We start from the raw sequence: 27,858 nt of genomic DNA on the forward strand, positions 1-27,858 counted from the left end.
CCTAGCTAACATCTTGGCTTCTCTCCAGGGCTTATCACGATTCTTCAATATTTTTGCTATCCCATCATCCCATGTTTCTTTTGGTCTTCCTCTTCTTCTTCTTGAGTCGCTTCTTGCTTCCCATATTGTTCTTGTTGGTCGCTTGCCGTCCATTCTTAGGAGATGCCCCACCAACTAAGCTGTCTCTCTTCTATAAATTCTAAAACTGGTTGTACTTTTAAATCATTTCTTATTTGCTGATTTCTCATCTTATCCATTTTAGTCACTCCTCTAACTCTTCTTAAGTATTTCATCTCTGCAGCTTGTATTTGACTTTTTATTCTTTTTGTTAACACCCAGGATTCACATCCATAGGTGAGTACTGGTCTGTACATTGATTTATACACACTTATTTTGGTTTTCCTAGACACTTCTTTTTTATTTATAAATGTATTGTTTATAGCGAAGTACAATTTCGTTGCTTTATTTATTCGTTCTTTCACTTCGATTTCTTATCCTCCATTTCCATTTATTATTACTCCCAAATATTGGAATTGGCTAACTTGCTCTATTTCTTGATTTTCTAACTTTATTCTCAAATTTTGCTTTTCTTCTGCTATTGCCATAACTTTCGTTTTCTTCCCATTTATTCTCATATTATTTTCTTTTAGTACTTCATTCTAGATTGTAATATTCTTTTGTAGGTCTTTTTCGTTTCCAGTCATGATTACTACATCATCGGCAAAGGCGCATTTTTTACGTTTGTCAAAAAAAATTGTATATACAGTGGAACCCCGATAAGTCGGCCCCCGATAACCCGGAAGTCCGGGTAACCCGGACCGATTTTTTTAAGACAAACATTTCAACAATAAAAATGTATGTAATATAATATTTGAGAGATAATGTGTATTTGTGTAATTTGAACTACATATACGATAGTAAAAATAACTCGTGACACATGACGTTTATTGTCGTGTTATCGGAAACAACAGGCACATGTAGTATCCTTTTTTATTTCAAACTGTCTTAGCATTGTTTAAATGCAGTGATTAAAAGGCAAAATACTATTAAAAAAACAATGGTCTTAGTCTTCACTGTTATTAAAACATAACATCGTTGCGATTGAGACCGTATTGTCTGTAATACAGTCGTATTGTTCCCTTCCGTTCTGTAATCGTTCGTAAATCCATTCAGATTTTGTGTTTGCGTGTTTTTTTTGTCTACGTAATGGCAACAAAACGTAAAAATGTTGTAGTGACAATGAAAAATAAACTAGAAGCGTTAGACAGAATTGATAAAGGCGTAATTGATACGTAATTTAGATGTGTACTGTGCATATATATTTCATGTTATTTTAATTATAACGGAGTTTACCTGTAAGTATACCGTATTTTATTAATTTTTACCATTTTCTCCGGCTAACCCGGATTTTCGATAACCCGGATCAGCCGCGGTCCCAATTAATCCGAGTTAACGGGGTTTCACTGTACTTTTATTTATATTTAAAAATATATGTTACAATTTTGATAATATGTAATATTATATGCACACATTGTATCCAAACCATAACTCTACATGAAAAGTAAAAAGCTGACCGATTTTTGAGCCACATCATCTAATTACTCAGCAAATTAAATTTTCCTGAATTACCATATATTTTTGTTCACAAATAAATAATTAATAATAAAATATTAAAATTCAAAATAAAAACTAAAGGGAATTTGAAAAATGTTTATAACACGAGGCATGTTTTTTTAAGAATAGAATATGCACATTTGGAAATTGAAAATTAATTTATACGCACGTATGTATTTGATATAAGGCGCGTAGAAGCCAAGGGATACAAGTGCAATTTTGGTAGGTTGAGAAAATCAAGTTTAAAATTTAACACCTTTCCTAAATTCTACCGCTTGTTTTTCAAAATAGTTAGTAATTGGCTGGTCTTTTTAACTTTAAAAAGTTTTATGTAATAGTATATTTATATCAGATTGAAAAAACTTAGCATTTTATAAGATATTTTAGAATTAGAAACAGCACTTATACCCATTGTCTTCCAATTACATACTTGGACTGTATCTACTTGTATCTTTATTCTTTTAAATACAATTTAATTAACAAAACATCGAATTTTTGTAAAAAAGTAAACAATTGGAATATAAAATTTAAAAAGTAGGAAATAAACTAGAAATAAACTTAACTAGTCATCATCGGTTTCAAAGCAGTTATCTGGGTCGTCGGGTTCTTCCTGAATATTATCCTGAGTATCTTGATCTGGGATTTGTTGTCTTTCCCGTTGTTGGTAAGACAAATTTCTGTAAAAGTTGTAATGGATGGGAGGCACAAACTGCATTAATTCTATAAGATTAGCATATGTTGCCTGTTGTAATAATCGCTTTCTAGTTTCACATGGTAGATTATTTTTTGTAATATTTGAGGTTTTCCCCAACGATTCGGTTTCATGCTCAAATTTTCGAAAAGGGATTCAGTTCCTACACTTTTCTTGAAAAACAATGTATCAGGATCATCTTTATGTATTATACAGAGAGAGTCTGTAAAGTGGAATAAATTCAATATCTCAAATACTAATTGTTTTTTTGGAAAATGCTCAGACCCGTCGATTAGTATTTCAAATTGTCCTTTTTGACATTCAATAAAAATGTATACAGGGTGTCCCAATTTAGAGATATGACGTCATCGTCGATTTTCTTAAATGGCAACACTGTCATTTTGATAGCTAATTTGATAGGGTTTGTAAAGTTATACATAACTCCAAAATATCAAATTTTTATTCTCTACCATTTACAAGATAATAGAAAATAACAAAGTTATATCTGTAATTTGGAATATATTCAATAATTAAAATACTAACTGTTTTTTTTGAAAAATGCTCAGACCCGTCGATTAGTATATCAAATTGTCATTTTTGACATATAATAATAATGTATACAGGGTGTCCCAATTTAGAGATATGACGTCATCGTTGATTTTCTTAAATGGCAACACTATCATTTTGATAGCTATTTTGATAGCGTGTGTAAAGTTATACACATCTGAAAAATTTCAAAATTTTATTCCCTACCATTTACAAGATAATAAAAAATAACAAAGTTATGAAGAACAAGAAGTAATCAAATAATAATTGAATTTATTTATTTCAATTAAGCAAATGCTCATAACGTTGCCCATTGACAATTTGACAATAATTGAGGGCAACATTATGAGTTTTTGCTTAATTTATTGAAATAATTAAATTAAATTATTAGTTGATTACTTCTTTTTCATAACTTTGTTATTTTTTATTATCATCTAAATGGTAGAGAATACAAATTTGAAATTTTGCAGTTGTGTATAACTTTACACACCCTATCAAAATAGCTATCAAAATGACAGTGTTGCCATTTAAGAAAATCAACGATGACGTCATATCTCTAAATTGGGACACCCTGTATACATTATTATTATATGTCAAAAAGGACAATTTGATATACTAATCGACGGGTCTGAGCATTTTCCAAAAAAACAATTAGTATTTGAGATATTGAATTTATTCCACTTTACAGACTCTCTCTGTATATTATTAATCAACGTAAGATTTTTGTTATTTATGTTTGTTTACTCTTAATATTGGCTATGAACACGTGTGCTTGGTTTTGGTTGTACAGTAGTTTCCAGCCACGTCTAAAATGTAACTAACTTCGCAAAAATATAATTACTAAACTTACTAGACAAGTTTAGACAATAAATTTAGTTTAGAATTACTAGACAATTACTAACAAATATTAACGAGTTGGTTGCCAAACGATATAACTAACACTTGTTTGGAGGCCAAGGGATATAAGCGTACTCATATTCAGTGGCTGCCAAATGATAAATTAAGTATTTTCAGGATATAAGTGGAATACCCATAGATGTCACTACTGGTTTTAAATTCACTTGTATCCTTTGTCTACAACATTAAAAGGGCTATTGACTGTGTATTTGTTACTGTACTTATCTCCAACTTGACCAAAATTGCACTTATACCCCTTGGCTTTTAGACGCCTCAATATATTTTATTTCTTCTTCTTCTTGTAGTTCCTTCTATCAGAGGTTGGCTATCATCACAGCTATTCGTACCTTATTGCCCGTACTCAGCTACAACTATAGGTACCACTCTTTTGGTTCTTAGGTTTCTCAAACAAGAAATTCTTCGTCTTCCTATGGATCTTTTTCCTGTAATTTTACTTTGCATTATGAGCCTCAATATCTCATATTTTGCACATCTGGTAATGTGGCTTAAATATTCCAGCTTTCTTGTTTTGATATTCTTTATGACCTCGCAATGCTTTTGAATAGTTTATTTGAATGTGTATTTGAATGGATAAGGTTTTGAAGCCAAAATATTCTTCTTCTCACTGGTCGTCTCTTTCCAAATACCTGGCCCTGAAGAATGAGTTGCAACAAGCCATATCTCTGTTCATTCGTCATAACATGGCCAAGATATTCTAGTTTGCGCTCTTTGATGGAGAATAATCTAACATTCCTTGCCCATCCTATGTAGGACTTTAACATTAGTCACACGATCCTCCCACGAAATTCTTAAAATGCGTCTGTAACACCACATTTCGAATGCCTCGAGTTTTCTTAAAGAAGCTTCGGAAATGTCCAGGCCTCTACTCCATATAATAATGTAGAAATGACATGGCATCTGTTAATAGAGATTTTGGTACCAAGTGGTAAATCGTGACTTCTGAAAAGGGACTTCATCATTATGAACACTGATCTCGCTTTTCTTTTGCATTGTTTTATCTCACTTGAGTGGTCCCATTGGCTTTTTATGTTGGTAATAAGGTATGTGTGGCTGTCCACCCTGTCAATTGGTTGTTGGTTAACCAAAAGCTGCGTATTTAATATTTCGCGCTTACTGACTACCATGTACTTTGTTTTTTTCGTATTTAGATCAAGTCGGTGTTCTCTACTTATATCTGATACGCGGGACATTATTTTTTGCAAATCATCTAGACTATCTGCAAAAACTACTGCGTCGTCGGAATTATCTAATGTTGTTTAGACGCACTCCGTTGACTAATACGCCTTCCTGTAGTTCTCCCAGCGCTTGCACGAATATATATTCAGAGTACTATAATAACATATTAAACGACACCGGAGACAGAATGCATCCTTGCCTCACTCCTCTACCTATAGAGACTGCCTCTGTCCTCTGTTAATTGGTCATCCACTTTAATATTAGCAGTTTGCTTGTAATATACATTATATACAATTCTCAAGTCCCTATCATCTAATCCCGCTTCTTTCAAGATGGTTATGAGTTTATCATGTTTTACTCTATCAAATGCCTTTTTTAGTCGATAAAACAAATAGACACGTCACAGTTAACATCCCTGCATCTATGCTTAAGCTCTTGGACAGTGAATAGAGCCTCTCGGGTGCCTAAGGCATCGCGGAATCCAAACTGTGTCCATGATACTTGTTTTTCGCATTTTTTATATTATATTCTGCCGTGTACCTATCACTTTTAAAAACGTTTTAGGTAAGTGGCTCATTAAGCTACTAATTGTTCTATAGTCTTCGAATGTTTTGCGTTGACCCTAATAAACTGGTATACAGTGATGAGTGGGCTAAGATCCGGCAAAATAAAAATGATAAAACCTTATATTACATTACCACTATCGATAGTTTTCCACTTTTAGAAGAATCGGAATAGTATGTTCATTATATAACTCTATGCAGGAGAATTTTATATAGTATTTTTACTACAAAAACGTTATTACGTAGGTCAAAATTTTTGACGTAAGAGAACTGTCAAAACATTATAATGTGACTTTTCATTATTGCTATGTTTATTATAAACACGGCAATAATGAAAAGTCACATTCTAATATTTTGACAGTTCTCTTACGTCAAAAATTTTGACCTACGTAATAACGTTTTTGTAGTAAAAATACTATAGAATTCTCCTGTCAGTGTTAGTTGCCATACTCCTCTGATACGTGCAAAGGTGAGAAACTATTGATAGTTGTAATGTAATGTAAATTTATAGGTTTCTATTGATAACTTACCACCTCTACAAGTTTCATCTCTTTGTACTTCACTCTTTTCTTAAAATATTAAAATTCAAAATAAAAACTAAGGGGAATTTGAAAAATGTTTATAGCAGGAGACATGTTTTTTTAAGAATGTAACATGCACATTTGGAAATTGAAAAACAAGTTACACGCACGTATTTGATATAGTTTATTTGAATTGATACAAAGTGGAAGTCAATCCGTGGCCAATCCAATTACTTTGTCGGTCAGATAGCCAAGCGGGACGGGCGACCGACTCGCTTCGCGTTGATGCTGAAGTGGATCTAGTGAATGGTAGCTCAAACCCTGGCCCGGTGTACAGAAAAATAAAAAGGCTAACGCAGTAGTTAAAAATTCTAAATATGAATATGAGGCTTAGACTGGAATACGCTGGTGTCTGATCGGAGGGGAGGAGTAGAAGGGGGAGCCATAAGGGCCTCTGGCTCGGTGATACTCCTCCATAGATCCCTACCGGAAGGGTGTTGACCCTAATAAACCGGTATACAGTGATGAGGCCGCTAAGAACCGGCAAAATAACGCAAAAGATGGAAAACATAATACGTTGTGAAATAAAAAGATAAAACTAGTAGAGGTGGGAAGTTATCGATAGAAATCTATAAAAGATTACCACTATCAATAGTTTCCCAACTTTAGACGTATCGGAAGAGTATGGCAACTGTGATATTATATTACAATCCGTACAATATAGATACCGTTATACGTCATTATCTACGTCAGAGATATAAGTTGACATTGTTGCCCAATTACAAAAAATTCTTGAATTCATTTTAAATCAAATATTATATCACATAATTATTGCGAAGTGGATTATAGGTAAAACAAAACAAATTAATATTCAATGTAAATAAATAAAAACATTATAAATAGAAAACAAGAAATAAGTTATAATCTTACGTTAAAGTAAATAATAAAAACAATCAATATAGTAAAACAAATATTCATAGTAAAAAATAAAAACAAATCTGAAGTGTCAATACCGCAACTGTCAAATAAATGTTACCAATTTATGGCAAAATGTCAACTTTGTTCGATCGCAGTTAGAATGTAATCCAACAAGTATGCTTTATAAAAATGCTTTATATTCCACTTATACAAATTAACAAACAAGTTAGGGCATGTTTCTTGAAATTTACATTAATAGGGCAGTCAATGTGGTTATTTGGCTCCGAATTCCATCCTACTACATCGATTTACTTGATATTTTCACAATAAGTAGAGAATAGCTCAAGAAACAAAGTCTACCCTATGTCGAGGTGCGCTTTTATCTTGGGGGGTGGTTCCCACCCCTTCTAGGGGGTGTAAAAATTTTTGGTTAAAATAACCACGGAAGTGGCTAGAGAACCTAATTCTAAGCAAAAACTGTTCAATATTTTTTTTTGAAAACTCAATAATTTTTGAGTTATTCGTGGTTGAAAATTGGCCGTTTTCATTGAAAAATGACACCTTTTCGGGCGGTTTTTTGCGAATACCTTAAAATCTATGCATCTAACGAAAAAAACTCTACAAAACATTTTTGTAGCTTATAAAAAAACAAAGAGATTTGTTCCTTCGTGTATCTTCTAGTTATAATACGAAAAGAGATATGGTAGGTGAGAAGAGTTTGTTTTTTGGTGCATGCTGAAATCGGTGTATTCAACTTGAAATAAAAGAGAAACGGTCGATTTTAGTTGTATAATGCTACCAATACCTTTTGTAGTGATTGAAAAGACCTTTAGAATGAGCAACATTAAATGTCGATTACATTCAAAATAAGCGAGATATGCTTTAAAAAAAATTGATGACTAATGGAATTTCAAAAAAATGTGAAGTACATTTAAACCCTCATCTATCAGAATTTAAATGCGTCGTTTTTCTTCTACGATACTTTTTATTATAGTGTTATTTCTATGTTTAAAAAGTTGGACGAGTTTAAAATGAATAGTTTTTGAAAAAAATAAGATCAAATAATAGAGCGCATTTTTAAATTTTCTTAAAAATCTTTTTTCTCCATGTAACTCGAAAATGATAAGAGATACAAAAAAGGTACCAAACAAAAATGTAGAATTTTGTTGAATAAAAATTTTGTTTTATGTTTCATTATTTTATCTCTTATCATTTTCAAGTTACATGTAGAAAAATATTTTTAACGAAATCTAAAAATTCGTTCTATAAATTGATCTTATTTTTTTTTTTCAAAAACCATTCATTTTAAACCCGTCCAACTTCTTGAACCCGTCCATAATACTAAGTATAATAAAAGATATTGTAGAAGTAAAATGATGCATTAAAATTCTGGTGGATGAGAGATTAAAAATATGCTTCTCATTTTTTCTTAAAATAAATTATTCATAAATTTTTTTGCAGCATATCTCGCTTAGTTTGAACGCAATATACCTTTAATATTGCTCATTTTAAAGATCTTTTTAAGCACTACAAAAGGTGTTGGTAACATAATACACCTAAAATCGACCGTTTGTCTATTATTTCAAGTTGAATACAACGATTTGAGCATGCACCAAAAAAACAAACTATTTTCACCTACCATATCTCTTTTTATATTATAACTAGAAGATTTATGAAGGAACTAGTCTCTTTAATTTTTTATAAGCTACAAAAATGTTTTACAGTTTTTTTAAGTAGATGCATAGTTTTTGAGATATTTTCAAAAAACCGTTCGAAAAGGTGTTATATTTCAATGAAAATGGCCAATTTTGAACCGCGAATAACTCAAAAAATATTGAGTTTTCAAAAAAAAATTATAGAACAGTTTTGGTTTACAATTAAGTTCTCTAGCCACTTCCATGGTTCTTTTAACCAAGAAATTTTCTACCCCCGGGAAGGGGTGGGAACCACCCCCCCCCCCAAGATAAAAGCACACATCGGCATAGGGTAGACTTTGAATTAGGAGATAAGTGGAGGCTATTCCCAAAATTTCATTAAAATCCATGCAGTAGGATAGAATTCGGAGGTAATATCCTATTTTTGCTCCCATTGACTGGCGTATAATAGAAATCTTCCAATATTATTTCAACGCGTATGTAATAAAATATGTCTAGTGGCTGTAATTCCAGTGTACTCAGCTAAATGATTCTAAAAAGGAACACACCTACGACTTAAATATTTTGTGTTAGTATAATGTGACGTCACGTGCTATGACGCGGATGACGTGCAACAGTATCTATATTGTACGGACTGTTTATAACACTGTGGGTGTGTGACAGTGTTAGTTGCCATACTCCTATGATACGTGTAAAGGTGGGAAACTATCGATAGTTGTAATGTAATGTAAATTAATAGGTTTATATTGATAATTTCCCACCCCAACTAGTTTCTTCTCTTTGTACTTCACTCTTTTCTTAAAATATTCAAATTCCAAATAAAAACTAAAGGGAATTTGAAAAATCTTTATAGCATGAGACATGTTTTTTTAAGGATGGAACATGCACATTTGGAAATTGAAAAACAAGTTACACGCACGTATTTGATATAGTTTATTTGAATTGATACAAAGTGGAAGTCAATCCGTGGCCCGGAGTTATACATAATATGTTTCGAATCGTGTGCCGCCGTTGCTAGGCACCTCTCCTTCACTCTACTCGTTTCTACCTTTACTTGTTTCTTCAGAGATTGAGTTCAATGTATAAAACTGAGAAGTTGCTTTGTACGAGCGCTACGAGGCGTATTCTTATTTGATTATGCTTCGTACCTATCTCGGAAATGTCTCCGGATGCTTTTCTGCCATGCTCTGATTTATGCTGATTTTAAAATAAGGACGTCTTTGAGTTTTTTTCTCAAAGGGTATTTATTGCGTATTGACAGAAAAATAATATAATTACACTTATTACTTACGTATAAATATAAAGAATAATACAAATATTTCGTTAGAACACTGGAGTGAACTATCATATTAAAATAAATATAGTACAATATCTGAAGCATCAAGAATTGCGCAAATGAAGTCGAACTGGGTAGGACACGTGGGACAAAAAAACATCGAAAGGTGGACGAGAAACATTGTACATTGGAGACCACGCGAGTACAGTCGTAGTAGAGGAAGATTACAAAAACAATGGCTAGATGACATCAAAGCAAAAAGAGGGAGAAACTGGCACCAAATAGCACAAAACAGAGAAGAATTGAGAACTCATGGGGAGGTCTTTGTCCAAGGAGTAGATGCAAACGGAGTTTCTACAGCCTCTGCAGCATCCCGCATTTCGATCTCCACCTTTTTCGGTCGGTCCATTCCTCCTCATTTATGGCTCTATCTCTCATTATTCCTCGGATTCCTTCTCTTCATTCTAATGATGCATAGTCCTTCTTATATTCCATGAAACATAGTATAAGGCCTGTTTTGGCCATCGTTCATCATTAATTCGCATTACATGCCCGATGCCCGTACCATAAAACCTGTTTGGATTCTATTGTATCTACGGTATTGTAAATCCTTTTTGTTCTTCTTCTTATTTCTTCATTTGGGATATGATCAAGTCTGGATGTCCAACACGATCTTCTTACATAGTCCATTTCTGGCATTTCTAATTCTTCCAGTTTTTTCTTCTTTTTCATAGTCATTTGCCAACATTCAGATCCGTACGTCAAAATTGGTTCTACAACCTACTTGTAGATTGTCATTTTGGTTTGTAAACAGATTTTAGGAGACCAAAGTAACGAGTTTAGTGTTTCTAACACATTTCGACCCTGTTGTATTTTCTGCTGGATGTCCCGTTTCGATGTTCCTTCCTTCGCTATGACTGTCCCTAGGTATTTAAATTCTTCGCATTCCTTTATATCTCTAATCGAGAGTTGTGGACTCCAGAGGTGTAACCAGGATGATCCTAAGGGGGGGTTACAACTACTTGATGGTCTCTGGGGGTATAGAATAGTAATGGTGTTAAGCGTATAGAGCGCAAAGCACATCCAAATGGGGGGGTTATGAACCCCAATCCCCCCTGGTTACGCCTATGATGGGCTCTTTCGTCGGCCTTTATTCTAAGATATTATGTTTTATTTATATTAATTATACGTCCCCATTTGTCATATTCTTCGGTTAATTTCGGAATCATATAACCATATAATCCATGTCTTGATTATGCTCGTCTGCGAAGAAAATATTTGTTATATATTTATTTCCAAGTTCTATTCCAATTCCTGAACATTTTCTCCTCCAGTTGTTTAATGCGTCCTGAATATAGATTTTGAATAGAGTTGGGGACAAATCGACAAATAACATCCTTGTCTTAAGCCTTTGGTGAAAGGAAATGCGTCTGAAATTTTATTGTCCATTTTATCGACACTTTTTGCATTTATGTAGGTACAAGTTCACTATAGCGTTAATGTATGCCCCTATTAAATATTATTATACCGGGTGTCCACTTATATTTTCCCCCATTTTAACTGCCTATAACTTCTAAACGGCTCAAGATAGAAATATGCGGTTTTCACTGAAATGTTTTATTTTAGTAAAAGTTTTGTCTGAATGGATGGAATTTTTTATATCGCTTTCAAATACGAAATAAAAAATGGCGGATTTTTGAAAAGAACTTTGTTGACTTTTTTTTAATGGAACACCCAGTATATTCTTTTGTAAATTGAAAGAAAGGTCATTCACCTATCTAGCGATATAAAGTTTTTCAAAATCGGTTGTCAAATCACTGAGTAATTAATTTTTAAAATGAGAGGTGCAACGTGGATATCACATACCTAAATAACATAACTAAGCAAGTTATGTGATTTCCACATTGCATCTCTCATTTTAAAAATTAATTGCTCAATCATTTGACAACCAATTTTAAAAAATTTTATATCGCTGGATAGATAAATGACCGTTTTTTCAAGTTTTCAGGTAAATGACCATTTTTTATGTCGCTTTTAAATAAAAAATGGCGGATTTTTGAAAAAAAAAACGTTGTTGACTTTTTTTATTAAAACACCCAGTATATTTTTTGTGTCTTGAAAAAACAGTCATTTACCTATCTAGCGATATAAAATTTTTTAAAATCGTTTGCCAAATGACTGAGCAATTAATTTTTAAAATGAGAGATGCAATGTGGAAATCACATAACATAATATCATTTTACTCAGTTATGTTATTTAGGTATGTGATATCCACGTTGCACCCCTCATTTTAAAAATTAATTACTCAGTGATTTGACAACCGATTTCGAAAAACTTTATATCGCTGGATAGGTGAATGACCTTTCTTTCAATTTACAAAAAAATATACTGGGTGTTCCATTAAAAAAAGTCAACAAAGTTTTTTTCAAAAATCCGCCATTTTTTATTTCGTATTTGAAAGCGATATAAAAAATTCAATCCATTCAGACAAAACTTTTACTAAAATAAAACATTTCAGCGAAAACCGCATATTTCTATCTTGAACCGTTTAGAAGTTATAGGCAATTAAAATGGGGGAAAATATAAGTGGACACCCGGTATTACACCCAATCAATAATTTCAGAAACTTAAATAATAAAGAAAATTTATTTTGAATATAATGTTTCCGTTCAATCAAAAAAATAATTTTCAATTCTTCCCTCTGCCACTGCTGTGGTTGGTATCTGAATTTTTTTGTATTTTTATTTCAGTTCAATTTCTAGAAAACTGATTTGCTTATTTGATTCGTTGCATAATATCTCTAAATTCATTTTTCATGCTTCAAATGTTTTTCAGCATTCTCAGTTTCAACGTTGTCATAATATTAAATTTTGCATTTTTTTTTTGACAAACATAAACAAATTAGGTATAGATTGAATAAAGGTATCTCTTGTAAAAGACAAAGCAGTAATTTGAGTGTTGTGTGAAAGACAGTTTTCAGAAAAACTAAGCTAGTTCAACTCTAAATTTATTTTTTTTGTATTTCATATGACATTTTCAGTAAGCAAAAAAGCATTTAATGGATAAAATCGCTGTTGAACTTCGTCTTGAAATCCGACGGTCATAAATATAGTCTGCCTACTTTGTTTAATATCACAATCATAAACATGTCATAATACCATATAGGCGAGCGGCAGCAACCCTTAAAATTACGTTATACCGACCACAAAAATCAACTTTAAGGTAAATGACCAATTTTGGTGGTTCTTTATGTTTTCGAGGTCGTTAAATCAGAATATCTAGCTTATTTTTATCTAGAATTGGTGGAACATGTTCAAACATAAAATTTTATGCAAAAATGCGAAAACTCAATTTTGGTGATTTTTCAACTTTACCACACTGTATCTTTGGTCGCTGTAAATATTTCCTCTTGAAAATTTTACAGTGTCATCTTTGAAGTAACAGATAACAGAAGTTGTCATCAGTGAAGATAACAACGAGCTTTGTACAAAATGTTGATACAAATAAAAAGAGGAGTTGTTAACTTTTAAACATGTTGTCGTCAGATTTCGTTATTTTCATGTTTACTGAAAAAGATTAGTGAGATACTTTTTAGCTTATAATTTTAACCAACACAGCAATAAAACATAATTCATAAAAAAGTTTTCTGGAAAATTTTAAGTCAAAATGTACAAAAGGAAAAAAGTTATGTGAATCTATATACGAGCGGCACACCACAAAAAACGCTTATTTCTCGAGATACTGTGTGTTGTGATGACCACGGTGTGGTGAATGGCTAATTTTGGTCATACTTTATGTTGTTGGTGGTTCTGAAAACAAAAATTAGGTTTATTTTGAATTTTAGGTGGGACAACATTGGCAAAATCGCAATTTTACACTAAAAATAAAAGAAAATGAAATCGCATATTTTGCGTTTAATAACTCTGTCTCATTTTAAAATTTGTTTCTGAAATTTTTATAGTATATATTTCTTACCTTTCTGAAGACAATGGTACCTACGTGTTTCAATCTTTCTGTCTCATTATAATAAAAGTTATGAATAGTTTAAAGTGAAAGGTGCAGATTCCTGAATTTCAAAGTTTAATCGCAAAAGTTGAGTGACAAAATTAGAAATTTAGCTTTTTAATCAAGTTTATGTTAAAATATAGGGCACCAAGAATAAAATGTTAAAATGTTTTATAGAAAAAAAATAATGTAACTTTCAATTTTTAAGGTAAAAGCGATTTCATTTGTTTTTTATTTTTAGGGTAAAATTGCGATTTTGACAATGTTCTTTCATCTAAAATTCAAAATAAATCTTATTTTCGTTTTCAGAACCATCACAAACATAAAGTAAGACCAAAGTTAGCCATTCACCACACCGAGCTCATTATCTCGAGAAATAATCGTTTTTTTTTTTTGGAAGAGTGCAACTCGTCTATAAAGTCACATAACTTTTCTCTTATTGCATATTTTGACTAGACATTTTTCAGAAAACTTCATCATGAATTATATTTTATTGCTGTGTTGGTTAAAAGTTATAAACTAAAAAGTTTGTTACTCAACTTTTTTAAGTAAACATGAAACTAACGAAATCTGACGACAAAAAGTCTAAAAATTAACAACTCCTCTTCTGATTTGTCAAAAAACATTTTGGACTAATCTCGTTGTCATTTAAATACTCGAAAGATCATACAGTAAAATTTTCAAAAGGAAATATTTACAGCGACCAAAGATACAGCGAGGTAAATATGAACAATCATCAAAACTGATTTTTCGTATTTTTGCATAAAATTTGATTTTTGAACATGTTCCACCAATTCTAGATAAAAATAAACTTCATAATCGAATTCACCGACCTCGAAAATATAAACAATAACCAAAATTTGCCATTCACCTATCATGGACGCTTTTTCGATTTCTAAGCCTCAAATTAGGGGTATGCCGCTCGCCTAATAGTATAATGGCGACTGGTACTGACAACCAGCAACTAGTGGTAGCCGGACAGTAGGCTTGTCAACAAGGACAATTCTCCTCTTAAATGACTTACTGATTGAGCTTGGCAATCAATATGATAAATTTCTCTTGCTAGTGGACGACATAGGGCATGGAATGGTATGTACTTTCCATGCTTGATCTGTCCAGCAGAAAGACTTAAAACTGGAAGTTAAAAACTGTTACAGGAAATATTTACCCATTAATTGAATGGGCAGAATAAGTAATGAAACCCTGTTAGTTACAATGAAGATAATACCTTACTGTGGCTGATACAATATTCTAGAATAATTACCACCCGATAGAACAGGCTGGCTTCCGCAAAGAATGTGGTACATCAGACAATGTGCTGAAAATCTGGAAAATGCTGAGATATGGACTATAGCTATAAAACAAGCTATTAATAATTGTAGAATAGATATATACAGTGCTAGTCAAAGGTCCGTACCCCCCTTTTATCTTTTGAACGGTTTTACCTATAATAGTGAAATTTGGATGGAGGAAATTAACTGACGTAAGCTTCTTAACTAGTTATGACAGGTGACGTAATAGTGACAGATGACGTTACAGAGCCACTGTGACCGATAATTTTAAATGGGACCTTATGGCAAGTGATACCTCGTTTGAAAGGTATTCAAAATACCTACTCAGCCATACTAATTTTTTTGTGTTTTAGTTGATTTTGATTTTGGTGAATAAATTAAATAAATATAATATTGTAGCTTCGCATTTAATTAATAAAAATTCAAATGTACGCCTATGGTTTTTTTGTCAAAAAAGTTGACGTTTTTCGATTCTCTAGTAGTTTTTACGTCAACGTCAACCTTTTTGACAAGTAATCATAGGCGGAATTTTGAATTTTGAATTAATTAAATGAAACTACAATTTTATATTTATTTCATTAATTCGTCAAAATTAGCTTAAACTTAAACAATATTAGTATGACTGAATAGGTATTTTCAATACCTTTCAAACGAGGTGTCACTTGCCATAAGGTCCCATTTAAAATTATCTGTCACAGTGGCGCTGTAAAGTCATCTGTCACTATTACGTCACCTGTCATGACTAGTTAAGAAGCTTACGTACGTTTATTTCCTATCTCCAAATTTCACTATTATAGGTATAACCGTTCAAAAGATACGAGGGGGGGTACGGACTTTTGACTAGCACTGTATAGTCCAAGAGGCAGCGCTGAAAAATCTCTCTAAATTTACTAAAGCTAATTTTTTCACAGTTGATTACTGTGATTGTGTAGAGAAACATACTACGGTCGGTCAAGCGAAACGTAGAACAGAAGTTACTGATAGATAGGTTATCAAAAGTTGCCTTCCTACGAAGGTAATGCAATCAATTTACTAAGGCTGAAAATCAGTACACACATTCTAAATTGAATATAAATAAAAGTTATTATAGTCGGTCAGCTGTATGACGGGACAGAGGCGGTCGGTCGGCCCCAGTGAATGTACAGGGTTATTCACTATATTTTGACCCCCTGTAAACTGCTTTATTTACAGAATTAGAAAAAAATGAAAAATACAGAAGTTATTCGATTTTTAAATTATGACTTTTTGACATATATCATACTAGTGACATCATCCATTTGGGCGTGATGACGTAATCGACTATTTTTTTAAATGGGAATAGGGGTCGAGTGCTATCTCATTTGAAAGGTTATTCATGCCTGGTTGCACCAACAGATCTTAAGCTCCAGCTTAGCTAAGCTCTACTTATAGATAGGGGCTACTTGAGTATCACTTACGTTGCACCATAATTTTCGATTCTTATCTTATTATCAATTATATTTATTACTATATTATGATATTTTTATTATAATATATTATAATTGTATTATAATAATTCTTATGTTATTCTCGTCTTAAGCTTAAGATCTGTTGGTGCAACCTGGCATCAATTCCCTATTCAGTGATATAAACATTAACATGATTAATTATACAGTAAGTATATATGGCAATATTTAAAGTAAACCACCTAAGATTCGCTGACGAAATCCTGATTATAGCGTGCACATTCGAGGAACTATGAAATATGGTGAAGGAGCCCGCAGACAACTCCAAAAAATTTTCTCTGGAAAATGCGGGTTTTTCCAACAAAATTTTTATTTTTCTACTAAAATTTTAGATAAGTATTTGTTCATAAATAATTAAATAACTTGGTAATATAAAAGACCCTTTCGTATAGATTATAATTCCAGAAGCCGATCGAAATTTAATGAACAATTTAGCAACAATTAAATTGTTAATAAAAAATTTACGGTCGCTATAATAACCACAATAATTATGATACTAAGAATAACTATGATTTTTGTATAAAAAGACACTGTACCTATCTAATGTACTTTACGGAATTGAAATTCGACTATTTAAGCGGCCTCAGGAATATTTTAAAATTATAAACAATTTTTTGGCTTATAAACAAATAAAATATTAAATTAAATTAAATCATGAAAACGGTATTGAAAAAAAGCTGCAGGACGCTTCTTTTAAAAGAAAAAACCTTTAATTGGGATAAGTGGTTCCTAAGATACAACCGGTCAAATTTAACCGGCATTTATGGCAAAGATATAAAAAATAAGATCATAATTTTCGAACAATCACTTTTTTATTTTTGTCCTCTTTCTCCACACCAATTTTCATATCTTTAAAATACTCATAACATATATTATTATAATAAAAACTATCAATGTTACGAGTGAAAATTGACAAAAATAGCAAAATTCCAATCAAAAATTAGGTTGGAGAAAATGTAACCTCAAAGTTCAAAATCGGTATACGTTAAAAAAATGCATTTTCTCGGCTTCCCATGGAGCAATTTTCTTCATTCTTTTTTTGTTCCCAAGTAACTCGAGTATAGCCATCCAACTAACGCATTATTAAATGTCAAAGTTGCTTTTGTTTTGTTATAATTTTGTTTCAAATGAGAATATTTGTGTTTTTAACGTTAAAAGGTACACTTGTAGTAAGTTTATCTAAAAAGTGTTTAACTGGAAAAAATATGTAGTTTTTTTCTTATAAATGAATTAATCTATTAGAATAAAACAAAAGCAATACCTATTGGCATTTAGTAATGCGTTAGTTAGATGGCTCTACTCGAGTTACTTGGGCACAAAAAATAATGAAAAAAATTGCTCCATGGGAAGCCGAGAAAATGCATTTTTTTAACGTATACCGATTTTGAACTTTGAGATTACATTTTCTCCAACCTAATTTTGATTGGAATTTTGCTATTTTTGGCAATTTTCACTCGTAATATCGATATACGATTTTATTATAATAATATATGTTATGACTATTTTATAGATATGAAAATTGGTGTGAAGAAAGAGGACAAAAATAAAAAGGTGATGGTTCAAAAATTGTGATCCTATTGTTTATATCTTTGCCGTAAATGACGGTCAACTTTGACCGGTTGTATCTCAGGAATCACTCATCACAATTAAACGTTTTTTCTTTTAAAAGAAGCATTCTGCCGCTTTTTTTTACCGTTTTCATAATTTAATTTAATTTAATATTTCTCGAAATATTCTATTTGTTTATAAGCCAAAAAATTGTTTATAATTTTAAAATATTTCTGAGGCCGCTTAAATAGTCCAATTTCAATTCCGTAAAGTGCATTAGATAGGTACAGTATCTTTTTATACAAAAATCATAGTTATTCTTTTGTATCATAATTATTGTGGTCATTATAGCGACCGTAAATTTTTAATTAACAATTCAATTGTTGCTAAACTGTTTATTCAATTTCGATCGGCTTCTGGAATTATAATCTATGCGAAAGGATCTTTTATATTACCAAGTTATTTAATTATTGAGGAACATTTACTTATCCAAAATTTTAGTTGAATATTAAAAATTTTGTTGGAAAAACCCGCATTTTCCGGGGAAAATTTTCGTCGAAGTAAATCCGGAACCACACGTCTCTATGCAGAATTTAATTACGGTGAATTTTTATTTGGGTGTTTTTGGTGTAAAGTTAAAGTCTTTTGAGTTATAGAGCAAAAATTAAAAAAACACGATTTTCAGGCGCCATTTTGTTTATAAAAAAGTAGCACACTATCTGCGGACTTCGCATACCTATATTATTAATATATACAATCATAAGATTCGATTCAAGCTATAAAATTGCTGGTAAATAACTTTTCCTTGTATTTTGCTAATTAGCCCAGAGTATTTACTTGTTGCCATTAACATTTCTGTCATAAATTTGTTGGCCAATTTGTAGTTTTAAAGACGTCGTCTAGGGCTAGATTAAACAGTTGTGGAGATATTATTTCGCCTTGTTGGACTCCTGTATTAATGGGGAGGGGATTTGTATTTTCTTATGGTTATACTAGTTGTGTTTTCATATACATGTATATATATGAAAACACAACTAATATAATTATACAAAAATACAAATCCCATCCCCATTAATAGAGGAGTTCGACAAGGCGAAATAATATCTCCACAACTGTTTAATCTAGCCATGGACGACGTCTTTAAAACTACAAATTGGCCAACATATTTATGACGGAAACGTTAATGGCAACAAGTAAAGTAAACCACGTAAGATTCTCTGACGAAATCCTGATTATAGCGACCACATTTGAGGAACTATGAAATATGGTGAAGGAGCTCGCAGACAACTCCCAATACGTCGGACTAAAAATTAATATGACAAAAATAAAAAAATTACAAACTCAGGCAACCCTAGACGTACACAAGCGACCCCCATAACTATAAATGGCGATGAGATAAAACAAGTCTACGCAGTGGCGGCTGGTCAGAGGAGGCAAGGGAGGCTTAGCCTCCCCATAAATTTTTTACACGTGCTACACTGTTTTGTTTACTTTGCTATTTTGCTTCGCGTTAGAGATATCGGAAAAAATTATTTGAACAAGTTATTCCAAATAATATTCTAACCCCACATACCAAATTTCATCACAAAATTCGCACTTTTAGTTTTTTCATTATTTGTAGTCAGGATCCTAAAATCGCAGAGGAGGCTGCTGGCCGGAAAATCTCACTTGCTAATGCTCTGCGCAGCCCAGCAGCGTTTAAGCATGGTAGTTTAAGGAGACCCGGTCTCCTTAGAGCTGCATTATCGCTTAAAGCACACGCTGCCCGGTGATTGGGCAAGGGCGGCTAATCGGCCAGCAGCCTCCTCTGCGATTTTAGGATCCTTACTACAAATAAAGAAAAAACTAAAAGTGCGAATTTTGTGATGAAATTTGGTATGTGGGATTAGAATAATATTTGGAACAACTTGTTCAAATAACTTTTTCCGATATCTGTAATGCAAAGCAAAATATCGGTAATTTACCGTGTTTTTGGATTCGCAGTAGGCCGCTTTTAGAATTAAAAAAATTCAGGTGAGTATCTTAAAAAATGTGAACCTTCAACCTGAATGGACTGCAAAACTTCAAATCTGTATTTATTTTGATATGCATATCTACTTACAGAGATAGAATTGTTAACAAATAAACGACACAAACTTTGGTAATACACTTTTACAATGAGACTAACTATTTTTAAAATGATGATATTATAAAATGTAAATAAAAAATGGTCAAAAAAATGGGGCCGTAAATTAGATTTTTTTGGCGGATTTTTTTTGCTAGTGCAAATTTGTCTAGATATTTTACAGTTAGGTATAGCCTCCCCTATTGTAAAAATCACGAGCCGCCACTGAGTCTACGAATATATCTACCTAGGCCGAATTCTGTAACTTGAAAAACAGAATCAAAGTAAGAAAATCTATAGAAGATCAAGAGTGGCAATGGCATCCAGAGGATAAAACATCTATATTTTTACCAACTTTATAAGCTGTATATTTGCTTATATTCCTATATATTTGCCTACAAGATTAAAGCCAAAGTAAATCACCCGTCAGTTTGGAAAAATATAAGCGCTAAAATAACTTGCAGTTATTAATAACACACACCATTCTTTGAAATGATCTTTTTTGAAAACGATTTCTGGATTGTAAATCAAAACCTCAAACAACAGTTATAAAATGTAATTTTTATTGCAATCAATTGTGCCTTAATCCCTTATAAACATAATATGTCTATCTATCTAATTAGCATTCTTTGGTCCATCTTTGGACAAAGGCCTTCCTAATTATTTGCCATTCTGTTCCGTCTGTCACTACAGTCATCCACCTAGAGCCCACGAGCTTCTTGATATCATCTACCCATCTCATTTGGATCCTTCCTCTGCTTCGTTTATATTCCCACGGTCTCCAATTTATAAGAATTTTGTTCCATCGGTCTTCTTTTTGTCTTATATTGTGTCCGGCAAATCTCCATTTCAATTTTACAACTTCTTGTCTAATATCCCTAACTTTGTTTTTCGCTCTTATCCACTCGTTTCTCTTTTACCCATTAGTCTTATGTGCAACATTTGCCTTTCCATTGCTCTTTGCGTTTTTTTCTTTGCATTATTACGCTCAAACATAATATGTACCTATCTTAAAATGTGAATTTATTCCATTTACAGTCACCACCCTGTATGGATGTGTGAATGTACCTATACATCTCATAGAGAGTATTCCAATTTTGAAATATTGTATATGAAAGTTGAATTTTCGATATCGAATTGTGAAACGATCACTCAGTATAACTAATTTTAAGATTATCTACCTTGTCCACTAATACGGTTATTAGTTCGTTCTGATCAATTCAAGTAGCTAGAAGTAAGCTTCCTCTTAGGCTCCAAAATGCAAATGCCCACCACTTGACTATCCCGAGTCAACAAAAAAGGTGCTGACACATGTCGAAACCACCCAGAGAGAACCACTTCAACTACTAACCAGTAGTACCCAATACCAACACTTTCAACTTAAGCTTAAAGTATCTAGTGAAATTACTAATCGTGATAGATAATAGAATTTTAAATAGATTCGGTAGTCTGTTGACATTAGAATATGCTAATGTCAATACGAGAAACACGTACTTAAAAATGCTTAGAGAATTTTTTTTAATATGTAAATAGAGATTAACATTTTGTGTAATACGTTTACATTATACTGGTAAGCTTGGAAATAAACTGGATTTTTTCTCACTCGAAAGCTATTTTTCAATAGCACCTCAGTTTTAGAAAGTGGACAAAATCACTCCCAACAAAATAGATTATTTCATGGTAAGAAAAAATGAGAGATGACGGGGAGAAGAGAGCCATCTAAGGAAATATTTGTATTTAAACCATACTATTAGTCTTTAAATAAATTTAAAAAATTTTATACGTAGGTTTACATGCAGTTTTGTTATATGTGACATGTTTTAAACAAAACTAAGTACAGTCGGAAAAATGAAAGAATACCCATGAACGAACATATAAAACACGCTGTATTTTCCTGTCACCGTGTCACAAAGAAAATTGTCCAGTGCAAGTACATGTAACAATAATTATTACATGTACTTGCGCTGGCAAATTTTTTGTGTGACACGGTGACAGGAAAATACAGCGTGTTTTATATGTTCGTTCATGGGTATTCTTTCATTTTTCCTACTGTAGCTATAATATAATTTTACCATTTTATCATTCTTTTGTTAGTTTTTTTACTAATTGTACCCTATTGTGCACCTATTGGTACACAATTACACATTGTACCTTGGTATTACACCACTTTACATTTTACATTAGTATATTACCGCCATCTTGGTAAAACTATTGTATTTACTACATTGCGGTAATGGGATCCACAGTAGCTCTCATTCCCCAAGGTGCATTTCTAATTTAAAATGTTTAAAATATAATATACTCTTTTTTGGGGGTGACAAAATATACGCCCAGAATAAGTTCGGAAATGGATAAACTGGCTAATTTTAAGCAATTTTTGTACTATCGAGTTTTTTCATAATGTCAATATTTTTCGAGTCATTTGCGAGTAAATATGTTCATTTTTCAACAAAGACGGTTTTTCGGTTTTTAGACGGATTTTTGACGGTTTTTCGCAAATTACTCAAAACGTAAGTATTTTGTCGCAAAAATAATCTTAGTAAAAATATAGCCTGTAAAAAAGTGAAAAAATGGTGTATCGATATATTAGGTCTCTAGACCTAGTAGAAAAGTTAGTTATAGCTAATGAAAAGTAGGTTCGTATTCGTCAAATTCCAAATCGAATATTTTAACAAGAAGTAAACAAAAAATAAAACACTTTTTGGGAAAACTCATTACAACTTTTTTAAGTGTTTAAAAAAAGCTTTATTTTTGTTTTATAAAAGAAAATTCTAGCATCAAAAGTAAACAAATTATGCTCAAAACAAAGTTGGTCGCTTATTTTAGTAAATCAATTGGCAAAATCATCCCCTAATTAGCATCTAAAATGAACTTAATCGTTACCACTTCACAAGTTGCTTTACTCTGTAAGTGTATATTATGATCTGTAAATTTCTTCGGATCAAAGTCCTTATTTTTGAAAGAGCTCTAACTGAAAGGGCTTGAACGAGTTACTAATCACGAGTGTATACACATTTTGAACAGCCTTAACTTAACCATTTTTGTCTTACAGCAAAACAAAAAAAATATAAAATATTCAAAAAAGCAAATCCGACTTTTTTACTGTTTGAGATTTTTGGTATTTCGATTAATTTTTTAAGTTATTTAAAAAAAAAGCGTTTTTTTCAAAATAACTTTAAAATAAATAAAAGCAAGGGGTGATTATCCCGATTTTCTTTTGCCAAAAAAAAGTGACCAACTTTATTTTGAGCGTAATTTGTTTACGTTTGATGCTAGAAACTTCTTTTATAAAAACAAACATAAAGCTTTCTTAAACACTTTAAAAAAGTTGTAATAAGTTTTCTCCAAAAAGGGCTTCATTTTTAGGATATTTCACGTTGCAATATTATATTTGGAATTTGGTGAATATGAACCTATTTTTCATTAGCTATCACTCTGCTTCTATTAGGTCGTCTAGAGACCTCATGCATACACCATTTTACACTTTTTTGCAGGCTAAGAATTTTTTTTTCGATAAAATTCTTACTTTTTGAGTTATTTGCGAAAACCATCTAAAAACGTGGTTATTTTGTTGAAAAATAAACATATTCACTCGCAAATAACTCAAAAAGTATTGACTTAAAACTCTATACAGTTTTGCATTACATATAATTAAATGAAATTTTTATATTTGTATAAGGGACTCCCCTTGTTGAGTAAATTGAATCTTTTATCTATTTCACATATCGTGACGATTTGTAATTTTACTATAAAGAACAATTAATACTTTCACTACAAAAGCTTCCTTCAACAATAATTTATCCTACATACAAATTATAATGACAAAAATTATCAAAACAAATATTTAAACTGTTATGCATGTATATTTCTTAAAATTCAAGTAAAACTGGGCAATCATCTTCTATTTAATTTGAACAAATCCACATTGACTTGAAAGTGCGTTTTGTAAACTTCTGTGTTTATTCGTTGTTTTGTATTCCTCTACATTTATTAATTATTCATTTTGGCCCGTAGTGAATTTCACACTTTCCTAATATCTCGTATAAGTTCGTAGACCGGTGAGGTATACTTGCTCTAAATTTAATCCCCTTTATTCATCATGTGAAATTTTAATAAGATATTTATAATGTATTAGTTTTGTGATTTAATATTTCAAATAAAAAAATTAACACAAAAGTTTCAGAAGTTCACTTGAACTTAGTCCGCCTTAGTATGATTAGGTACTTACTTTGTAAGAAATATGCTTTATTGCCATTAAAAATTGTACAATTCTACAGACACAGCTTACATAGAGTCAGAGAAAAAAAAAGTCAATAACAAATAGAATTTACTGAAATTACATAAATCGTCAATATTATAAAACAAAAAATAATGAAATAAAACAAAAATAATCTAGTGTAGTGCAAAATTTAAATAAATTGCAAATTGCATAATCAACCTTGGATCTAATAAGTTTAATAAGTTTAAGCTGCATGTGACACCCCAATATAGAAAAAAAAAATACTACTATAGTATGTTCGCTAAACTCAGATACAACTAGCTAGTGATTTTAGTAGGGAATTTTTTAATTTTTGGCCAATTTTGCCAAAATTAGTATTTATTAACTATTTAGTAATTTTTTTGGCAATTTTACCAAATTGGCAAAATTATTTACTAAAATCACTAGCCAGTTGTGTCTGAATTTAACGAACCGACTATAGTACATAATAAGGGTACTGTAATTTCTTGTGATATAGGAGTCCAAGCGGGAATTTTTGCAAATACTCGAGCACGTCAGAAAATCACATAGGGAGAAACCTTGTACCCCCACCATATACCTATGGACTCCTAATACAGGGGCTTGCGTTGGGGGCAGTCCGTAAAAAAATCTATCCTTAGAAAAACTCGAAAACGACAGATTAAGGGCAATGTAAGTTAAGTACATAAAGAACAGGGTAGATATATTTTAAAAATCTGACGATTTGAGTGGGGCGTAAGGAAATGGGCAAGTCACAAAGTTTCTCAAAAAAAAGCGAATATTTCGCGAAATTAGCATCAAATCGAAAAACTGAAAAATACGTGTTTCTTTTATCGAATGATACCAAACACGACCCACCCCCTACCAAGTAGGGGGTGAGGGGTAACTAGAAACCCGTGATATTCCGCGAAATGAACATGAGATCGGAAAACTGAAAAATACTGTTCAATATTTTTCAAAAATCTATCGAATGACATCAAACACGACACCCCACGAAGGTGGGGTGGGGATTACTTTAAATATATATAAAGACTATTTGAGACTAGAGAAATATTTGAGACTTAAAGAATAAAACTTTTATTCGAGACATTTTCTCGAATTGTGGACAGATGGCGCTGTAATCAGAAAAAACGATTTTGGGAAATGGAAAATTAAATATTAAAAAATGGAACTTAACTTTTTTGGTTTTAGGACCTAATCTTCACAACTCAATAGGTCCCTATGGCGCTTTAGTAACTGCAAATTTAGTATCCAATGCTCTCCTACTATTAGTTATTCATTAAGAAATTCTTCTAATGAATAATATGATCTTTCGGATAGGATAGGGTTTTGTCATTTTACCGAACTTGGAGTGAAATGTTGCAGATTTAAGTTGTAAAGGGAGATGGTTGTATAGTTCTTTTGCAGAATATAATATTAGTCTGGGCTGATTATCGGAGAATAGGCCAGTTTTGGGAAAAGTTATTTACCAGCAATTTTATTGCTGGAATCGAATCTTATTATTGTATGTATTAATAATATAGGTATGCAAAGTCCGCAGATAGTGTGCTACTTTTTTTAAAAACAAAATGGCTTCCGAAAATTCTGTTTTTTTCAATTTTTGCTCTATAACTCCAAAGATTTTAAATTTACACCAAAAACACTCAAATAAAAACTCACCGCAATTAAATTCTGCATAGAGACGTGGTTTTTCAGATTTACTTCGACGAAAACTTTCCCCGGAAAAAGCGGGTTTTTCCAACAAAATCTTCAATTTTCAACTAAACTTTTAGATAAGTAATTATTAATCAATAATTAAATAACTTGGTAGCATATAAGCCCTTTTCATATAGATTATAATTCCAGAATCCGATGGAAATTGAATGAACAGTTTAGCAACAATTAAAATGTTAATTAAAAATTTACGGTCGCTATAATAACGACAATAATTACGATGGATAAGAATAACTATGATTTTTTTATAAAAAGACACTATACCTATCTAATGTACTTTACAGAATTGAAATTGGACTATTTAAGCGGCCTCAGGAATATTTTAAAATTATAAAGAATTTTTTGGCTTATAAATAAATAGGATATCTCGGGAAATGTTAAACTAAATTAAATTATAAAACGGTGTTCGAAAAACAGTGGCAGGACGCTTCTTTTAAAAGAAAAAACGTTTAATTATGATGAGTAATTCCTGAGATACTACCGGTCAAATTTGACCGGAATTTACGGCAAAGATATAAACAATAGGATCATAATTTTCAAACCGTCACCTTTTTATTTTTATCCTCTTTCTCCACACCAATTTTCATATCCTTAAAATACTCATAACAGATATTATTATAATAAAAACTATCGATAATACGTGTGAAAATTGACAAAAATAGCAAAATTCCAATCAAAAATTAGGTTGGAGAAAATGTAACCCTCAACGTTCAAAATCGGTATACGTTAAAAACTGTATTTTCTCGGCTTCCCATGGAGCAATTTCCTTCATTCTTTTTTTGTTCCCAAGTAACTCGAGTAGAGCCATCGAACTAACGCATTATTAAATGTCAAACTTGCTTTTGTTTTGTTATAATAAGTTAATTTATTTATTATAACACAAAATTTTAATTTGTTTAAATAAAAATTGTTTAAATAATTATACAGCTTTCAAATGAGAATATTTATGTTTTTAACTTTAAAAGGTACACTTGTGGTAAGTTTATCTAAAAAAAAATTTCAGCTGGAAAAAATATGTAGTTTTCTGTTCTTTTAAATAAATTAATCTATTATAACAAAACAAAAGCAAGTTTGACATTTAATAATGAGTTAGTTCGATGGCTCTACTCAAGTTATTAGGGAACAAAAAAAGAATGAAGGAAATTGCTTCATGTGTGTGTGTGTTTATGTTTTATTGGCACTGGTTTAAGCAACCAACTGGCCAGTCAATGTGTTTTGAATTCTCTCTTTTACAAAATATATGCTTAGTATCTAAATTTAAAACTATTAGTACTACTGTTTTTTTTACTCTGTTTTTTTTATTATATTTTTTAACATTTTTTTTTATTACATTTTTTATTTTTTTTTTTTAGTTTTTTTTTTTTTTTTTTATATATTTTTTTTTTGTATATTTTTTTTTTTTGTATATTTTTTTATCGCGCTAAGACCTAAACCCGATTCAACCTCGCGGAGGTTTAGATCTTAGTATCTTTTTATTTTATTTAATTATTTTTTTTTTTTTTTATTTTTTTTTTTCTTTTTTTCTCAGAGCTTTAATTTTAAACAATTAACATGGTTGTACAAAATTTTATAAACATCTAGATTGTTTGATTGTAAA

The 27,858-nt window shown here is 31.5% G+C and overlaps 1 protein-coding gene across 1 annotated transcript in view; it reads right to left on the reverse strand.

The window, feature by feature from the left end:
- Positions 1-2,176: 2,176 nt before the first annotated feature.
- Positions 2,177-27,858, reverse strand: part of LOC126886281 (homeobox protein goosecoid-like) — a 46,922-nt gene continuing 21,240 nt past the window's right edge. Inside the window, exon 3 of the mRNA XM_050653152.1 lies at positions 2,177-2,323. Within this exon, the coding sequence (XP_050509109.1) occupies positions 2,177-2,323 (147 nt within the window). The remainder of the gene's footprint in view (positions 2,324-27,858) is intronic.

Source organism: Diabrotica virgifera, chromosome 6 (assembly GCF_917563875.1).
Source record: "Diabrotica virgifera virgifera chromosome 6, PGI_DIABVI_V3a".
Lineage (NCBI taxonomy): Eukaryota > Metazoa > Arthropoda > Insecta > Coleoptera > Chrysomelidae > Diabrotica > Diabrotica virgifera.